Consider the following 19,738-nt stretch of genomic DNA (forward strand, 5'->3'; position numbering starts at 1 on the left):
GGGGCAGGGGCCTGCTGGTTGGCATGGACACAGATGGGCCGTCTGCCCAGAGCAGAGGCCAGATGCCATCAGAATTGGATTAGGACCACATCGTGTTGGCTCTCAGCTAATCTGCCCCCTCCTTCCCATGACTGCCTGTGGAGACCAGACAGGGGAGGGCATGGGGCCCAAGGACCCCTACAAGGTCTATCACTGAGGTTCTCTGACAAACATGAGCAGCTTTCTTCAGGACAGGTTCTGGAAGCCCCTTGGATCTCTACAAAGACTGAGAAGGCAGTGGATTGATGTGCTGATTGCCAGTAGTCACAATCCCTCTCCCCCAACATTCCACAAACCTACCTGGCCTCCCTCCTCCCCATAAAGCCCCTCCTGGCACCCCCACATCTTCCCACCTTGCCAGGGAGTTGATGTGGAGCCAGCCCTCCTACAGCTCAGGCCACTGTCTATGATTTGGAATGAGCAGTTGAGCCTGGGTGAGAACTTTTGGCCAATCCAGTAGGCCTACTGAAAACTTCATGCTTTCCTGTGGCTCACGGCCTGGCTGAGGGGACAAGGGGAGTGAGAGACACCTGCTCCTAGCATCAGACAGCTGAAGCCTGAGCAGCTTGTGAGGAGGGGCTGCTTCTCAGGCTGCTTCATTCTGCAGGAAGAAGAGCCAGGCCTCGTGGCTCCCTCCATTGGGGCTACAGGGACACAGGTGCTCAGAAGCATGTCAGGGGCTGGGCCACCCACCTGCACACCTGCCCTTCTTTACACTCACCCCTTCCTCAGACACCAGGCAAGTTCCTGAGCTCTGTGGCAGAATCAGGAAGGTTCCCAGGGGCCTTGACATTTTAAATATTTAACAAGGCCTGACGGGCAGAGGGAAGAGCTGCCAGCTGAAGCCCATCTGCTTCCTTTGATCTGGGAGAGGCCAGAGCCCTTGTGGCTAAATGGCCCTCCACTCTGGCCTCCTCTGAGGCCCCAAGTCCTCAGGGGGGTAGGCAAGGAGGAGGGAAGGAATGAGATCCTTTGGCACAGAGCCCAGCCATCTGCCCTGATAGCATGCTGCTCCAGGCTGGTGCGTGCGGTAGGCTGGATAGGGTGTCCATGGGTACAGGGAGACCTAGGTGGCCCAGGGAGGCCACTCCACCATGGAATTCCTCACCTGCCCTATGGGCGTCCTTCCTTCTACCTCTGCTTTTCCCCTGGGCCCATGAAGATAGAGTGAGCTTTCTGAAGCCCAGCTAGGGTGAGATCACAGCACCAGGATCCTATTTGTGCCCTAAAGTCTGAGTGGGGGGTGAGGGCAGAGCAAGGAGGCTGAAAGTGATGGGCCATGCTTAGACCAGAGTAGAGGCAATGGTCAGGAGGGAATGCATCAAGGGATTGATTTATAAACTAGAGTGGGCAGGGCCTGGTGATGGATGGGACGGGGGTGCCAGAAAGTAGGAAGAACCCAGGGTGACAGCCAGGGATAGAGCACTGGGTGGGCCAAGGTGCTGCCACTGAGACAGGCAGCTGATGAAATCAATCAGTGCTGGCTGGGGAGCAGGCCTGGCATTGGGCTGGGTTAGCCCTGGCAACCCTGCCAGCCCAGTGCCAGCTGGACCAGAAAGTGCCCCAGCTCCTGGAATATGGGGCTGTGCCTGGCTCCTGGGTGGTCCCTGCCTCGTGGCAGACCCCAGCAGGGCTGAGGCAGGCCACACAAGGAATGACAGAGCTTTGCCTCCCGCAAAGGGAGGTGGGGTTCCAAGATGGCAGTCAGGTCTCTATCCCAGACTCTTCTAGAAGATGCTCACTAGGCTTCCTAGAGGCTCACTGTGGCACTGCCTCTCTGGGACTGTCTGTGACCACTGTCACTTCCAATCAGCATTATGGGCCTACTGTGCCCTAGCTTTGGCCATCCCTTCCCACTAGACTCCAATAGCCCTGTGCCATCCTTAGGCCATTCCTCTCTCCCAGGGTGAATCCCCTTGCAACCTCAGTCCCAGAAGACTTGTACCCTACACCCTTCCCACCTATTCTGGCTTCCTTAACTGAACATTAGAGATGAGCACACAGGGAACCCTCCAAAATGCAGTTAGGGGCTGTGTTTCCTTCTCTATCAACTAGGAGCCACCTAGCCCTGCCTTATTCCCTGGAAGGGATTTTCTGGGATGCAGTTTGGGGCCCTTGGCCTGTGTGTGTACACCTCATACTGTTCTTATCTGTCCCTTTCACTCTACAAGGTGGAGAAGAGCTGATTCAGGGTTGTAGATGAGGGGGTCAGGCCACACGCACACATTAGGACTCAGGTTACTCAAGGACAACAGCACCTCCTGCACGGTGTCTCCTGCTCAAGAGGAAGGCACTTTCAGGGTCCTGGTCTTGGTTTCCTCAAGGGTCACCTGGGCCTCCCCTCCACAGAGCCCCTCTAGGAAGTGCTGCAGGGGCACATGGATCCCTTGACCACATCCTCAGGAGTAAGTGGGCCCTGTGTCCCCAGTCTCCCCTGTGGCCCCATGCAGCCAGAGGGACTTACCCTCTGTGGGTGAGGTCTTCAGCCTCCTGCAAAGCCCACTGACATCCCCGTAGGCCTCCTGGATCTTCTGTAGTGCCTCAGCCCCTCGGAGCTCCATGAGGGTGCGCAGCTCAGCCAATGTGCACCCAAAGCCGCCCGCATGGGGGGCCTCCCGCTGCTGCTGGGGCTTGGGGTGGAATTCGATGGAACTGTTGGCCATATCGCCCATCCTATCTGTCGGGCCTTCTCACAGAAGTAGCCTCAGCTCAGCCACAGATGGGAATAGGTGGCCACCTGCAGTCCCAGTGGCCAGGCAAGGTGTGGTGATGGTGGGAAAATGGTTTAGTGTGGACACCTGGGGAGGAGGTGAGAAGAAGCCAAGGGTTGAGACAGAACTAAGGTCCAGTCTTCCAGAACACACTCTATAAATCTTTACTCAGTATAACCCAGGCTGCATCAGGGACCCTCATGCCCTGCAAGGCCCCACCCACCAGGCCACCCCCAGTTCTGCCCACTGTGAGCACCCAGAGCTCGGAGGGCTTGCCCAGGTAAGGATGGAAGAAGTGTCAGTGCCTCCTGTCAGGGACCTTCCTGACAACAGCACTGGCCAGCCGGGGCACAGAGGCTGTTGTTGTCCCCAAATCCATTTGGAAACCCATCTGAGGCAGTGAATTGGGATTGACAGTGGCCAGTCCTGCCTAGTATGGGTAAATTATTTGCACCCCATGGTCAACTCCTTGCCTATCCCCCCATCTCACTCCCTGCTCTTGCCTGATTAAGACTCGCCCGGTGCAGCTGGCATGCTATAAATCCCGGTGGTCTTCTGGTGCAGCCTCAGTGACTCAGTTTCAGGCCTGGGGCTGTGCAAGGCTCCTGAGAGTAGGCCCAGCCATGGACGGGGACAGCTGGGCTCGAGGTCAAGGCTTAGTGCACAAGGTATTTCTGTAGCCCTGAGGGTACCTGGGGGCCAGGAGGGATGAAAGGAGGAGGCCCAGAGGGAGGGGGGCAGAGAGGGAAGATGAGGGGGAAGGAGAGAGAGAGGGTGGGAGAAGGGAAAGGAGAGAGAGAGGGAAGGGACAAAGGAAGTAAAGGGGAAGTGACCAGGAAAAGGCACATGGGAAAAAGGCCAGAGCAGCCACAGGTCACTGGTGACTGCCAACACCCTGCCCCCAGCACAGTGCTATCCATACCCGTCCAACACGCTTCCCTCCTGAGGACACAGTAAGGAGCTGGGCTCTTCCACACTCAAAGCAGCCAGGCCACTGCCAGGCTGCACACCATTTCCCCCTTTGAGAGCAGCATGAGGCTGTCATCCTTCATACTGTCCCCTACACACCAGTGCCCCTCTCCTCAGCCAAGGAACTGCTGGTGAGAACACTGGGCTGTCCTGGGCTTGCCCCCTTCCTCGGCTGGGTCACAGCTCTCCCTGACTTCACTTTTCCTATATCTTCTTCCTAGAAGTCTGCACATAAGAGGGTGCATCCCCCAAGATCATGTGATACATCCTCCTGGAACTGAACTAGTCCAGTGCACATGGCCTTGGCCTTGCCATCAGCACAGCCCCCCTGGTGACAAGGTTCAGTTGGGCCAGATTTCACCTTTGGGGAAGCTCCAGTTTTCTGATCTAGAACCACCCAGGATGACAGACCCCTGAAAAACAGGCAAAAAGGCCCTTGAGAAGGCAAGGGAGTGGGGCAAATTCGTGGCCTTTGCTCTCAGGACAGCTCCTGCCTCTTAGAGCCCAGCAGGCTCCATCCTACAATCCTATGATCCTACTGGCCCCTATGTGGTGTACCACAGCCCTCAGGGGAGAAGACCAGAGTTTCTGGGAAACAATGAGCCATTCCAACATGTGCCCCAGCCCATACAAGAGAAATCCAAAAGAAGCCACAGGTCAGGGGATCTGCTTCAGAAAATGCCTATCCCAAGTGATTCCCAACTGAAAGGTTTGGACACCTGGTGTTAACTTTCTAGACACTTGCCATGAGGAGAAGCCTTCACTTCCGGATGATGTGGGAACATGACGGACACATGCCTGCACCATCCTCCCCCTCTCCCACACATCTCTTTCCCACCCATTCCTCCAGCCAATCGTCTGACGAATATTTACTGAGCATCTATGTGTGCCCAGCAAGGGCACATGTAAGTGGGGGCAGAGGGTCTACAAGACTAAGCTAGTTCCTTCTCTGTATTGTAGGAACATAACAAGCAGGGTGACAGAGATAAGGTCAGGCTTAAGAGCCAAGAGCCACAGGGTTTCAGGAAGGGACATGTGGGAGAAAAAATTGGAAAGAGGCAAAACAAAGAGGAGAGGTGGAAGGGTGGCGGGAGGGGCTGAGGCCCTTCTGCTTGACTGAGCAGCAGAGGTGAGCCCTGAGCTCAAGAATATCCAGGGCAAGCAATGTGAGTACAGGAAGCCAGGCAGCCCCTGGTGGGCTCTTTCCGGGAGTGCCCTGTGAACACCCCCAGCCACCTAGGAGGTGGTGGCACTAACCACTCTCCTTTTTGTCAGTGAAGGAAACTAGGGTTTGACCAAGGGAAATTCCTGTGCCAGAGGAAGCTGGATCTGCTGCCTCTGACAGCTCAAGGCAGTGATGGCTGCTTTCAACTGATACCTGCACTCCTTGTCTTCAGGTTGCCTCCACCTACCCCTGCCCTGGAACTTGGCTTAGGACAATGCCTCTGTCTGCCAGGTGTGCCTTTTCCTCTCCCTTCTCTGAGCTGAGCTCCAGGTGCCCCACACAACCTTAGTACACAGCATCTGTAAGGTTTGGGCTGTTCCCCATCCCTGCCACCTACAGCCTGCTGGCTGCTAGACTGAGGAATAGACAGGTCTGGTTCATCCACATGGGCACTGGCTTACACCAATACAAAACCCCTGCGAGCTAGCTTCCTAGGCCCCAGGCAGGAAGGGCTGCTGTGAGAGACCCAAACAATAGGGCCCATGTGTATTGGAGGCTCCAGCCAATGTCCCCAACTGAGCTGCCTAGGGACACTACATGGGCAGTTTCTAAAAGGAAAGATGGATGATTTTGTTCCTTTGGAGTGCATTCATTTTTTCAGCCTCTTCACACACTTGGAGGAGTAGAGGGGGTTGTAGAGTACCTACAGGACCACAGGGCAGGGGACAGAGTGAATGGTATATTGAGTGGGTGGGCTCTTGGGTGGTGCATGAGCCCAACAGAAATTCCTGTTCTTCAGAACAAGCACTTGCAGGCCACAGGCACAGTTACCCAGGTGTGGGGCCTTTACTCAGTCTTCTACTTCTCCCTCCTCTGACCAGGCTAGGTCTATCCTTCCACTCCCTGCCCCTGCTGCCCAGTGTGGTCATGCCCTCAATTAAGCAGCAGTAGTGGCCCAGGCAGAGCCACACCAGGTCCTTGAGCAGCTCCTGACTGGTGTACTGTCATCACTGTGGCTGACTAGGCCAGTGGTGATTCATGGGAAGGACACCAAACAGAGAGGCAAGGCCAGAGCTTCTGATGAGGTCAAGCTGTGTCCCCTCCCTGCAGCCAGAGAGATTCTGCCCTATCAGGCAACTGGTCACCATGCTGCTCTGAGTCACCATCTTCCCCTGTTCAGGCACCATCATTCTAGAACAAAACATGTTGGTCCTGCCATGCTCCCTGTTTCAATTCCCCAGTTCCATCAAGCAAAGGGCCTACTTCCTTCAAAGCATCTTCTGGATCCTTTCCTGCCCCCACGCCCTGCCTGTTCACTGTGCTCCACTTTAGCTTACCTATGGCCACTGCTCACTCTGCCACAGTTGCACTGCTCTGAGACTTGAGCACACACCTTTCTCTCCCAACCCCACCTGCTGACCCCCAACGATTTTTTTTTTTACTCACAATTCCAGTGGAACATTCTCCAAAACATCTCTGCCAGTTCATACTCCAGCCAAAATTGATTGCTGCAGAGTTTAGAATCCCATGGCCATTCCTATTTTGCTCTGCTCGGCACCAATACTTGGTGACTCTGTTTCTCCCACTTTCCAAGTTATTAGCTCTTTGAGATGGGTGGTTATTGAGTCGGCAGGAAGTCTACTGGGTGGTCAGCCCTAGCTGGGGACAGGGCTGGAGGAATGAGTGAATGGGGGTAAGGCAGACTGGGATGGGCACTCACATTTACCCACCTTGTCTTTATGAACTTAATAGGCCATGGGCTAGGAGCCATCAGTCAAGGTGAGGTCCATGTTTGAGTAACTGTTGGCTACCATAGAGAGCAAACAGCATATACTCTTCTTTCTCTAGGTCTCTGTAAACCTGAGAAATGGCCTCCTTCAGTTTGAATAAGGACAACAGGCATCACTGAAATGGCCAAGAACAGAAGTGACCAGGCCTATCAGTTCTGCAGACCTGACAGAGTTTCCGGCCTGGGCTGGTTGCCGAGAACGGCCTGTAGGCACCAAAAGGGCAGGGAATGTACCATTTCTGGGCTCTTTCATCTTTCAGACCTTAATTGGCTTAATTGAATTGAGAACTTCCACAGAGGGGCACTGGGACCTTCCGGCACTTGCTCCATCCTGGCACAAATTGGCCAGCATCATGGGGTGGAGTGACAGAGACCTGTATTGGGTTCCCTAGCCTACCTCACCCTCACTATGTGACTGTCAACAGGTTGCTACCTCAGAGGATTATTGAAGGATGTAACCTAAGTCCAGACCCATCACCTAAATGCATTCTACAATCTTCCCTCATGGGGCCCAGACACCTTCACCTCCCCCTCAGGGCAAAACAGTGCACATCCCTAACCCAAAACCCTGGGGTCCCTGTGATGTCTTTCTCTGACCATCTCTAATGAGGCTTTGGGGAACCTCCTAGTTCCTCTGATTTAATCCCCTTAGACTCCCCTAAGGTCCTGGGCTGCCCTCCAAGGAGCTGTAAAGCTCCCAAGTGAGGGACACCTTTGTCCCCAGCCTCCCCTCTTGTGATCTCACTCTCAACATGGAGTTTTGAGCTGCCAGTGTCTATGGGATCCCAGCACCTGCCAATGCCTACATACAGCCCTCATAGCAGACACACAGATACCCATAGCACACAGGGAAACTGAGGCTGCCTGAGGGTCACAGATGCCCAACTTTAGGTTCCTGTTTGGCCATGCCTTCCATGTGGCCTGAAGTGAGTCACAGCCACCCAGGATGGGACACCCTGAGCAACTTTTCCAGCAGACCCAGGCTGTACTCCCTTGACCACCTGCTCTGTGTGGGGTGTCTGGCCTCATCTTCAGAGGGGACAGTGAATGGTGGGAGGAAGTCTACAACCATCCCCAAGTCAGAGCTCAAAAAATGCATTAGAACTCATCCCATTCTCAAGTCTGGAAACAGCCCCAGGGCCAGATCTGCTTGGCACCAGCCAAGTTCCTGTGGGCATGTATCCCCATGCCCATAATGGGCATTTGCCACCAAAAGCTGCTGCCTCCCCTGGGGTCGAGGAGCTAGCCACCAGCATGAGCTAGAAGGCAGGAAGTCCCAGCCCCAGATTGCTCTGTAGTCACTGGGTCCTCACCAACAAGAACATCCCACCCCTGCACTAGTCCACAGAGAAGATGCCTGAGGTAAATGGTCAGATTTTGCTACCTGGGGCTTTCCACTGTCCTGATGCCAGAGCCAGGCCCAAGACAACATGGCCCTGAGATGTGAAGGAAGCAGAAGCAGAGCAGGTTCACAGGCAAGAGATGAAAGCCTGGGAGCCTGCCAGGCACATGCCCTCTACCACGAGCCCTCCTTAACTGCCCATCAGCATCTGCCTGCAGACCCACCAGTAAGGCTTGCCTTCCAGAAGTGCCCATCACTCAGCTGTGTGACTCACACGGGGATTCCTTGAAATAACAGTCCCAGCTTCTCTCCACCTCCAGGCACCTCTAATATGAACCTGGCCCCATGGAATGGAGAGAGAAAGAGCAAGCCCGAGGGACAGCTAGATGCCCAGCTCCACGCCCCATAGTCACACATCCAGGGCCTCCCCACTGCCTGGCTCAGCAGCACACCTGCAGACTGGAGTGGGCTTTGGAAACCAGGTAGGGAGCAACTGGAGAGAAGGTGTGGGAGGAGGGGACCCTGACTAGTAACTGCCCTGCCTTCTCCTGGACCTGGTGTGGTCAGGACAGGTACAGACTTGGCCTGTGTACCCCAAGGGAAACTCCTTTAACCCTTGACCTCCCCTCCCCTCCAAAGGCCCCCTCCCTCCTGCCCACCCCATCCCCTCCCCTCTGCCTGCTGCACCTTGGTGACCACCAGGGAGGGGCAAGGAGGGCTCCAAGGACGAGGCCTGCATGCAGCCCAGGAGGGGGGAGGGAAGGAGCCAGGCAGAGAACAGCCTCATTAATATTTCAGAGGCACCGTCACTGCAGCTTCTGGGCCCTCACAGCCCCACCACTTGCTCTGGTGGAGGGAGGAGGATGGGAGAAGAGAAGGAAATAAAACCGAGAAAACAGATTTAAAGGGACAGGCTCCCCCGCCCCCTGCTGCTCCGTTCCTTCCTCCCCCGTTCCTGGTACAATCTGTGCACATGCCAAGTGGCTCTTGAGTAGGGAACAGCTTTGGGCAAAAACAATAACAACAGAAAAGGGTCAACTGCCACCATAGTGCCCCCACCCCACTCACATACCCACCCACCTACCTAAAGCTCTGCCCCTGCAAGGCAGTCCCTTGGGGACCTGCAAACACAACAAGGGCACCTGGCAGATCCACTAGGGGCTGGCCAGCCACCATACAGGGGCCTTGCACACCCAGTACCAAGACACATGCACAGACTTCAGAGTCCCTGCTACCAAGGGTCCAGCCAAGCAAGATTCTGGAATCCAGAGAAACCTAAGTCTAGATTCCTGGAGGTGACAGAGACAGGGACATTACCCAATTCCACCCTTGCTTTTGGGTAGGTAAACATCTAATGGATGGCCAAGCACTTCAGTCTTATCTAGAACAGTCCATGCCAGCCCTGCATAGGCCCCTCCCATCTTTGGAGAACTTTAAAAATACAGGATCCTGGGCCCAGAGCTGCCCATCCTGAAGGGGTAGGATGGGAAGCTATCCCCAAGGATATCTAATGCCCAGCCAAGCTTGAGACCATGCATTTGTCTGCCTTCAGAGGCTCTGAGGAGGCCCCGAATTCTTCAGTTAAAATAAGTCCCATCATAAAAAAAGAAAGCCCCACCATAGAATGTTAAATGATGCAGTCACTGTGTAAAGCCGTATGGCAGTTCCTGAAAAAATTAAACATCGAATTACCACAGCCTCCAGCAGTGCTACTTCTAGGGACATCCCTAAAAGAAGTGAAAGCAGAGACTTGAACAGATACTCGGACAACCAGGTTCACAGCAGCATTACGGTGTCCAGGGATAGATCAATGGACAAACACACTGTGTGTATTCATACAATGGAATATCATTCAGCCTTAAAAAGGAAGGGGATTCTGACACTTCACAATGCACATGCCCCTTGAAGACATGAGGCTCAGCAAAAAGAGCCAGGCACAAAAGGACAGACACTGTCTGACTCTGCTTTCCTAGGAAGTCCCTAAAATAGCCCAAATCACAGAGACTGATATAGTGGGTGCCAGGGGCTGGGGGAAGGGGCACTAGAGTTTCAGTTTGGTAAGATGAACCCAGACTGGAGAGGGATGGTGCAGATGCTTGCACAGTGATGAGAATGAGTTTTGTGTCACTGGACTATCTGCCTAAGTGGTGTATTTTACTACAATACAAAAAACAAGCCCCACCAGGCACTTTGCTCTGTGTACAGGGTGGTATGAGCCTCCAGGAAAAGGAACCATGACACTGCTCTTTGGGTGGGGTATACTGTGGATTGAACCCAGCACCTTGTGTATTCTAGGCAAGCTTCCTACCACTGAGCCACATCCCCAACCCTTTTTATTTTTATCTTGAGGCAGGGTCTTACTAAGTTTCTGAGGCTGGCCTTGAACTTGTGATCTCCTGCCTCAGCCTCCCAAGAAGCTAGGATTACAGGCGTGTGCCAGAATGACCAGCCATGACAGTGTTCTTTGTTGAGTCCATTAGTCCTGTCCAGCTTCCCCTCCTGGGTCACCCCATCATCCCCTCCCTCTGTCTGCCCTGAAGCCCAGGGCAGCACTACACTAGGCCTCTATGGCAATGAATGATTATGCCCACTGTAGAGTTGAAGCAGGTGAGGCAAAGAAAGGTTAAGAGGTTTACTCAAGGACATACAGGCAGCAAGGAGCAGAGGCTGAGGTAAACTCAGGTGGTCTGGCTGCAGAGGATTCTATGCGGTTCCTCTGCCAAGTAACTGCCCCGAAAATCCCAGAAAGCAATGAACACATGATTAGAACCAATTAAAAAAGAGTTCAATAAAGTGACTGGACAGGAAATCTGTTCCTATAAACCTCAGGGCTTGGGAGTGCAGGCGCTGGAGTCAGAGAAGCCTGGCCATGTGATCCCTTCTGGGTCACCTCATTGTACCTTCCCCTCCCTCTGCCTGCTCTGAATCCTAGACCAGTCGAATCCCAGAGTTCATAGGGCAGAGCCAGGTTCCACCAGTGAGGCTAGAACATTCCATTTAATCACTCTGGGCTACCTAGGACAGGGAGAAGTCAAAAACTCCCACACAGGTGGCCCTCACAGTGCTGGGTGGCCCTGGGCCCCAGAGGAAAGTTGGAAGCCCCACTCGGGATGGGGCCTTGAAGTATCATTACTGGGGCCATGACTCCATGCAGAAGGAGCGAAAGAACGTTCATTTGTTTTCTGCCAGGGAAGGCGGGAGCTAGAGAAAGGGAGAGCGAGGGAGCAGGAGCTGGAGAAGCTGATGGGCAGGAAGCGTAATGACACTAATTATCCAATTACAGTGAGCTATGCGGGCAGAGAGCTGCATTGCAGCAGGAGACCAAGCCAGCCCTGTGCCCCGCCCCCGCACGCGCTCCGCACACGCTGGCCCCACGCCTCTCCTGCCCTGATGGCAGAGGTGCCCTGGCCAGTCTGTGCTCTCAGGAGAGGCAAGGGGACCCAGGAACACTGTGGCTGGCCTCTGTGGAAGACGCCAGCTCACAAAGGGACCAAGATCTTGTGTCTGGCTCCAAGAGGGCCAGGTCCCTGTCCTCTGGCCTTTTGAAGCCAGAGAACACGTGGCTAGGATAAGAGGTACCCAAGTGTCCCCAGCTCTGTCCGAGGTACCACGGTGTTTGCCCCTGCCAGCTTCTGATCCCACAGTCAGCTCCAAGGACGGAAGCCGCCAAGGTCTAAACAGGTAATTAAGGAAATTACAGACAGCTAGAGGCCATGGGGGCTGCAGGCCATAGGCTAAGTCCTTCCAGTCAGGACAGGCAGTGACTAGTTAAGGAGACTACCAGTTCACACTTGGGTCCTCTGGGAACCTGGGCTCCACAGGGCCCAGAGTGCGCCTGGTATGTGAGGTAGGGGGAGGTGATTGCTGTTTTCTGGAAACAGTCTGAGGTCTGAGAGGACAGGCTGGGGGCATTCATTGGAGATAAGGTCAGGGGCTAGAGCTGTGTGAGTCCCCAGCTCTCTCCAACTGATTGCAAATTAGCCTCTTTGTGTCCCTTTTGTGACCTGACTGATGGTAGAAAGTCAACACAAAGTAGAGAAAGAATTCACTAGGTGAACTATATGGAACTCTGAGCACACAGGATGGGGGTCTGGAAGCTCACTTTCCCTGGTACCAGGCCACTCTGAGCCCTTAGAAAAGTCCTTGACCATGATACTCTTGGAAGGGGATGAGTAAGGATGCTGAGGCAGGGAGTGGAGACAGAAAAGTCCAGTTCAGGCTGAAGATGGGCGACAAGTCTTGCTGCCCTTCTGTGACCCAGACACAAAGAACTAGCACAACAAAGCCTTGGTGCCACTTCTCCAGGCTAACCAAGGCCAGATGCCAGCTGTCAAATGCAGCAACAGAGGAAGAGCCAGTGGCCAACAACACCCCCGAAAGAGGATGCCTCAGAAGCTGCAGCCCAGGGAGGGTCACCTGAAAGGCGGCCAGGACCTGCTCCAGCATCCTTGCCAACCCCAACTGGCTGCAATGGCAAGACCTGAAGGTCGCCAAGGGTCTGCCTGCCATCTGAATCACACAGACTGAGCTTTGCACCACAAAGCTCATGCAGGGTCTGGGGTACCCAGAAGGACTAGGGTTGGGGGGCTCCATCTCATGTCATGATGAAACACCAATGTGGGGTCTGAGTGTTTCCCTGAGCAAGCCCCACAGCCCATCACATACCCAGCTTCATCCCTCTCCTAGATTCCCTTGCCAGCCTCTGTGTGCTCATGAGCAGATGACGTCTGAGGCCAAGAGCTTGGGGGGAGTTAGTGGGTCATGAAGTGGCTACAAAAGTCTCCTCTCTGGGAAGCTGGAAGAGAGTGCAGCAAGGACTGTGGATGAGAACACTAGAGGGTCCTCTTTACAGCACATATACCTTGTCCACTCCTCTGGGGGAAACCCTGACCTGCCACCCTAGCCTCACCTTTGATGATAGCGCTGTAGAGCTGTTTCCTCCTCCTAGGGAGAGTGGCAGGGCCACAGGAGACAGTCCCTGGCCCTTCCTGGACCCTCTCCTGCCACCCTGTCTCACCTACAAGTGCAGCCATGTGGGTCTCTCTGGGGGCTGTCAGGATAGGGATCCTGGGCAGCAGCCTCTAGGGCAGCCCACTCTTACCCTTCGCCTCAAAGGACACATTACAGGGAGACACTTTTGATCTGCTCTTCAGGGCAGAGGTTTCTAAGAGCAAAGGCCCAACTGCTGGTCACTGAGTTGTGGGCAGATGAGTCCCAGGCTGTGAGGGAGACTAGGCTGGGTGGGAGGGGCACAGAGGACAGACTCTGCCTCCCACTTACAGCAGTATTCAGAGACCCCAGGAGCCAGAGGAGCCCAGACCAGCTACCTCTGGGTCACAGCCATCCCTCCCAGGCCTGTGACTTCACACCAAAATATGGTATGTCTGGTTTTGGATTCTCCCAAGAGAAATGTAGCTGAGGCCCATGGGAGAGCAGGTAGGCAAGGTCCCCTGTGGCTGGCAAGGCAATCAGAGGCCTGGGGTATGGCCCAGAACCCTCGCCTTGCCAGGGCAGTGGGGCTAGCTATATTGTCCTGCTGTGCTCTGAGGGCATCAGTGGTTTCAGCAGGGCTGGTCTAATCTGGAGAAAAAGCTCCTCCCCTCTCTGTCATGCCCTGTGCCACCATCATGCCCCTGGCCAGCCATCCGTGCAAATGTTGGTTCAGCAACAAGCCTGCTACTCTGCGTGTCTTAACCCGGTTTCAGGTTTGTGTCAAAAATGCCAGAGTGCAAAGAATTCAGAGTGTTGAGACAGTCAGGGACTGACGGTTCCCAGGTGAGTCGAATAAAGATGTGGCAGTTCTTTTTCAAACACCTTCATTCAGCACCTCCCTAAAAGAGGAGCAAAGAGGCCAACACCTCTGCCTGTCCTACCTACTCTGGGCAAACACACAAGGTCTGCTGAGCCAGCTGCCACCTGACCCTGTGGGGACACTTTGGAGTTCCTGCTGCTCAGGAACTCCAAAGATGTCCAGAGTGCTTGATTTGGGGAGGAGGGAGGAAGGGGGACCTTCCTCCAGGAGATAACTAATTTGATTAAGGAAATGGGGACAAGTGGCAAAGGACACACCTTACCTCCTTCACCTCATACTTCCCCAACACAAATCTCCTTTGAGTTAAACAGTTTGGCAACTACAGCCCAAAGGCCTAATCCAGCAGCCAGTGTGCTTGTGAATAAAGTTTTATTGGCACACAGCCACACCCATTCATTTATGTATCTTATTATCTGTGGCTACTTTTATGCTTTCAGGCAGAGTCTAGTCCTTGAGTCAGTGACCATGTGGCCCACAAAGTAGAAAATATTTACTGTCTGGCCCTTGCAAAAGAAGTTGCTGACTGCTGGGTTAAAGATTTAAACATCTTAAACATGCAAACTACACACAGACATATGCGCACACACACAGGTGGAAAGTGCACAAATTTCCATAAGGGATTTTGTAAGCCCAGAAGCAATGGAAGAAATCACAAGACATTGTGACAAAAAATGTTTACCTTTTACATGAGAGAAAAGTCAAAGAACAAAGAGGTTAAGCTTTTTTTGGCAACAAAGATATTAAATTGTTGCTATTTTTCATGTCTAAAGTTCATTCAGCCCCAAAGGAGAAACACTAAGTCATCAGTAAATTGGGTATAGGAACAGGTAATTCACTTAAAAGAAAAGATATAATTTATAAACATGGAAAAATGCTCACCGTCACTTGCAATTAAAGAAACACAAACTAAAGGAGATATTTGCTGACCTAGATACTTATGGCAGGTTATTTGATTGTAATACCTAATGCTGGCAAGGGTGCATACGCGAGTCCTTCTGGCACACTCAAACAGCCCCTTCGGATAGTGACTTGGCAGAACAGTCTTGTGTCTGGGTACTTTCCTCAGGACAGGGTGAGCGTTCCGCACCAAGATGCTTAGCAGAGCCTTGTGTATAAGGGCGAAACAAATTTGACTGCCTGGATTTCCAAAAATAGCCAAATAATTAAGTGAATTAGGATCTCTTGAGAGAATACTATTCAGCCATTAAAAATTGTAATTACTGAGAACTGCCCTGATATAGCCTGGGTGCTTGATAAATAACTGTCAAATGAGTGAGTGATCATTTGGAGTTTCTTCGTTGCACGACTCAAGTTCATTCTTCATTTTTGCAATAAGTACTTACTGCTTTCATAATCTTTTAAAAAATCTAATTAAACTATATCCATTTTGAAAAAAATGTTCTTTTAGGAAGGGATTATATTAATAAAGAAAATGCTTACGTGAAGTAAAAACTAGATTACACAATTGAGCCCATGGTATAATTACAGTAATGTGAAAATAAATAGGTTATGCAAAGAAAAGGGAGCAGAAACAAGTTTAATAAAATGAAAACAGTAGCTTACATTTTGGGGATTGGACTGGGGGAGGTTCTATTTTTTTGACGTCTCTGTGTGAGTATTCTATAAAGAGCATGCATGTTAAGAGCATCACCATCATCATTATTATTTTTTTTGGTGCTGGCTATTGAACCCAGGGTGTTTTATCACATAGCTATATCCCCAGTCCTTTTTATTTTTTATTTTGAGATCGGGTCTCACGATGTTGCCCAGGCTGGCATTGAACTTGGAATATTCTTGTTTTACTTCCTTAGTGTCTGGGGTTATAGGCATGTGCCATTGTTTCCAGTAAAAGCATTATTTTTATAATGCTTCCTATTTTTAATAGGAAGAAATCAACATTATTTTTTAAAAAACACTGCCTTGCCCATCTGGGGGGGGGTGACCTGGGCCGCTTCCGAGGCTGCACCCCAGCCCTAACTCTTCCCTGCTCTTTCTCAAGCTCTGGCAGCATGTTGGGTACATGGTGGGACCTAATCAGGACCAAGCTGGACATGGGAGGACTGCTGGAGTCAGCTTGAGGCCAGGCCTGGCATCCCCATGGCCTGTCAGGCTGTGCCTGGAAGGATGCCTCCCTCTCCATGGGTGTCTGGGCATCTGGGCCAGCCCTTGGGGAGCACAGCTCTTGATCTTGATGCCAACATGCTGGCTCTACTGACTCTCACAGAGAGTCCTCCCACCAGCCCCAGACTCCCCAGGGATGGACGGGCTTCCCTGAGGCATCTGCAACTCCTTCACCTATTCCCTTTCAAGGTACCATGGGGGAGTGGCTTAGGAGTGGCTTCAGGATCTGTGCAAGGTCTCAGTACTGTCTGATATGGCAGGCACCAGCTATATGTGGCCATTGAGGAGTAAGGGGTCAGGACTGTCTGGCTGAATCTGGGTTGTTGGGCCAGTGAGGGTGCTGTGGGGGCCTGAGCCCTGGAAGACGCTGCCTGGCCTCATGGTCTCAACGCATCCTCCTGACCCCAGCACTTGTATTTGGTTGCCATAGATGAACACTTAGCAAAGTGTACTTCCTTTGCTGCAGGAAGTACATTTTGCTTTTTCCTTTCCATTGTATACACAGAACTAACACAGGGCATGGGCCCCTATAAATATGGTTGAATAACTAAGGGCCAGAATCCCCAGTGGTCATCACACCCATATGATGTGGACCCTGGCATGGCAGGCCACATTCTGATGAGGGGGTACATTCATTCTGAAAGGCAACTTACCCAAGCACCTTGTTTCCCCCAGTTGTCAAATGCTCAGATCAGAGCCTGGCCAATCACAGGACACTTTTTCAAATGCTCACGAGCACCCAGAATTCCTTGAGGGCTTCTCTTCTGGGTGATTACCTAGGGGAGCCTGACCATGGGGGCTGGCCAAATTCAAACCATCAGTGACCATATGCCACAGGAGAGTGGCCTTGAGGGTGACTTCAAGATCCATGGGAGGAATCAACCCTTCATTTTCACTGAAGTGGTGACATACATAGTACATTTTGGAAAATTCTCTACCTGCACCATCCCATATGGTGGCCACTGGCCACTGTGGATACTGAGCACTTGAAATATAGTCATGCAACTAAGGAACAAAATTTGTAATTTTACTTTAAGTTGTGGCTGACTTGTGGCTATAGCTACTACATAGGACAATGCAGCTCTGGAAAGTGCCTTAAGACTACAGGCTCAAGGAAGAACTCATTTGAGCTGAGGGACCCACCTCAGCACAACAGAAGCAGACTCAAGACCTCTTTGCACAACTTGGATTTGGACCTAAGTCTCTGGAAACCACTTGTGCTCACAGAGAGTCCTCCCACCAGCCCCAAGAGCCCCTGAGCCTCAATGTTTTTGACAATGCCCTGTGGCTCTGGTTTGAGTTTTGCCATCTATTCAGCTTTGTGACCTTGGACTTATCCCCTTCTCAACCTTGCGCTGTCCAGATGCCCAAAATCCCCCAGATCTGAGAGCCTTCTTCCCTCTGTCCTGGTGATGTGTGGCTCAGACCCTTCTCCCCAGGCTGCTTCCGGGCCCACTGCCAGCACCACCCACCCAACAGAAGGTGCTCAGGCAGGGGAGGGCTTTCCAGCCAGGCACGGTTGGCCTGGCTTCTGCCAGCCTAGCCAGGGCAGGGAAGAGAAGTACAGTGAGGAGCTGGGAAATGACAGGGGACAGGGAGGAGCCATCTGCGTGGCCCAGATCTCTGCCTGCCATGCCTAGCCTGGGGTGTTGCTGGGGCACTTGCTGCAGTCACAGAGATGGCACTGGTGGGGCTCATGGGTGCTTACATTGAAGATCTGCCTCATGTCACAGCCCAGGTCCCCATTTATGGACTGCTACTTCTTAGGGGTGCCCTGAAGAGGTCATAGGAGCTTACTTTGGGATGGGTAGAAATCACCTTTGATCTTTCAGCGGGAAGATGGGGGTGGAGATGCTGGTATTTCAGCTTCTGAGCTGCAAGGTTTTCAAAAGAATCCCTAGCCTCACCCCAAGGGTTCCTTGGACATTCAGCTCCAGCCAGTGCATAATGCCCCCTTCTGCCAAGTTTAGCACACTTCTAGAGTCAAACTTCTAGAGAACAAGTGGCTACAGGCGGGGAGCAGACTCAGGGGCCCAACTGCTATGTTGCAATCCTGACTTTACCACCTACTGGCTGTGCGACCTTGAGCAAATTACCTAAACTCTCTAACTTCTCTGGGTCTCATGTGACCAGCTGTAAAATGCGGATAATACCAACACTTGCTTCATTTGATTATTGTTTCAATTAAGTGAGGAGATGTTTGTGAAAAACTTAAACCAGTATGGCACAAGGTGACTGCTGTTATTATTACTGTCATTATTGACATTACTTTATGGTTAAACTCTGATGCAGATAGCAGCCATCAATGAAATATATGAGCCATAAGTGTAAGATCAGAAGGGAGTACAGGTGTGCTGATGACTTGCTCTATGAGGTGGGGGAGGAGGTGCAAATGTCCAGAGAAGCTGGGTCTGACTGTGCTGGCTCCAAGAGTCCCATTTGAGCTCAGCTCTCAGAAGCCCTGGGGCCCAGGGGGTACTCTTGTCCCCTACCAGGAAGCATGGGGCCCCTCTCTACAAGTCACGCTCAGAGAGGCCTCTACAGCTGACCCCAGCACCCTCGGGCTGCATGTCTGGACTGGACTAGAGAGTGCTCACTGATTCCCAGACCTGGCCTCTCCTGCTTGGTTGGGAAGGATTCAGCCTCACTCCAAAGCTGCAGCTCCAAATCCTGAAATGTCAGTGCAGAGTCCGCAGGGCACACCTCCACTGTCTTTAGATCTGGAGCAGGGAAGGGACTTGGCCAAGGTCACAAAGACCATCAGGCACAGAGCTGGCACCAAACCCCAGAGATCCTGTCACTAGAGCCCAAGATGCCTCCTACAAGCCTCCTCTTCCCCTTATTGCCCCTGGGGCTGGCTACAGCATCTCCGATGCCTGCTGTTGGAGTGCTCCCTAGCACATTCAGCCTTGGGGGCTTCCTTCCCCAAAGGACTGGCTCTCCTTCTGGTTGTGTGCAGAGCCCCCTCCCACGCCCGTCCCACTTCCATCTGCCTGCCTTCCCCCCTGTTCTGTGCCAGAGCATGCCTGCCCCTTCACTCAAACCACTTGGCAGTGCTGGGCATGCACCAGGTTGATGTGATCAAGACTAGCTGTGTCCTTGGCCCTCCCCCTCCTGGAGGCTAGTAGCAGGGACAATCAATGGTCTAGGACCACAAAGCCCAGCCCCTTCCAACTGGCTCACTCTTCAGATGCAAACTCAAGGGGTAATTTCACCCTTGGTCCTTCTGCTACGCCAAGTCCCTTAGGGACCTGGGCAGCCTCCCAGCCTCTCCTCTGCATCCTAGCTCTCCTCACAAGCCACCTGGCCTTGATTCCCCCATCTGTGAAAAGGGGGCCAATGAGAACAGCAGCTCACACATATGGTTGAGGTGAGACTCAGATGGAGGTCCAAGAACATGTTTAGAACCACGCGCGGCTGTAGTAGGTGCTCAGGAAGGGGATTGGCTTCTTATTAGGATACCTCCCCACCAAGTCCACGGGAGTGTCCCCAGCCACCTGCTCAAGACATAAGGGGCCTCCACCCATGTGCTCAATGCACTGCTGAGTTCCCACCCCTCTTGGGGCTTCAAGCATCTCATCTGAAGAATGGGGACAAAAATACAGGCCTTGTCTTTATTCTCTGGTGAGTCTACAGATTCAGTGAGGTCAAGGTCATGAATGTGCCATATGAAAACTACGGCCCACTCTGCCAGGCCTGTGCTGGGCACTTGAGCAGCCCATGCAGGTTAAGAGAAAGCCCCTGCCTTAAGATGCTCATAGACTAGGGAGAAATCATGACTGTGCTTGAG

At 52.7% G+C, this 19,738-nt stretch overlaps 1 protein-coding gene across 8 annotated transcripts in view; it reads right to left on the minus strand.

The window, feature by feature from the left end:
* The window catches only part of Atp2b3 (ATPase plasma membrane Ca2+ transporting 3), a 69,601-nt gene that overhangs the window by 48,467 nt on the left and 1,396 nt on the right, over positions 1 to 19,738 (minus strand). For 7 of the 8 annotated variants that reach the window (XM_078034076.1, XM_078034078.1, XM_078034075.1 and 4 more), the window contains exons 2-3: positions 3,254 to 3,442; positions 2,504 to 2,837 (exon numbers count right to left, since the gene is read on the minus strand). In XM_078034076.1, coding sequence (XP_077890202.1) covers positions 2,504 to 2,711 — 208 coding nt within the window. In that variant the 5' untranslated portion in view covers positions 2,712 to 2,837; positions 3,254 to 3,442. The remainder of the gene's footprint in view (positions 1 to 2,503; positions 2,838 to 3,253; positions 3,443 to 19,738) is intronic. The other variant, XM_021720434.3, reaches the window with a different exon arrangement.

Source organism: Ictidomys tridecemlineatus, chromosome X, assembly GCF_052094955.1.
Source record: "Ictidomys tridecemlineatus isolate mIctTri1 chromosome X, mIctTri1.hap1, whole genome shotgun sequence".
In the NCBI taxonomy this organism is placed as follows: Eukaryota; Metazoa; Chordata; class Mammalia; order Rodentia; family Sciuridae; genus Ictidomys; species Ictidomys tridecemlineatus.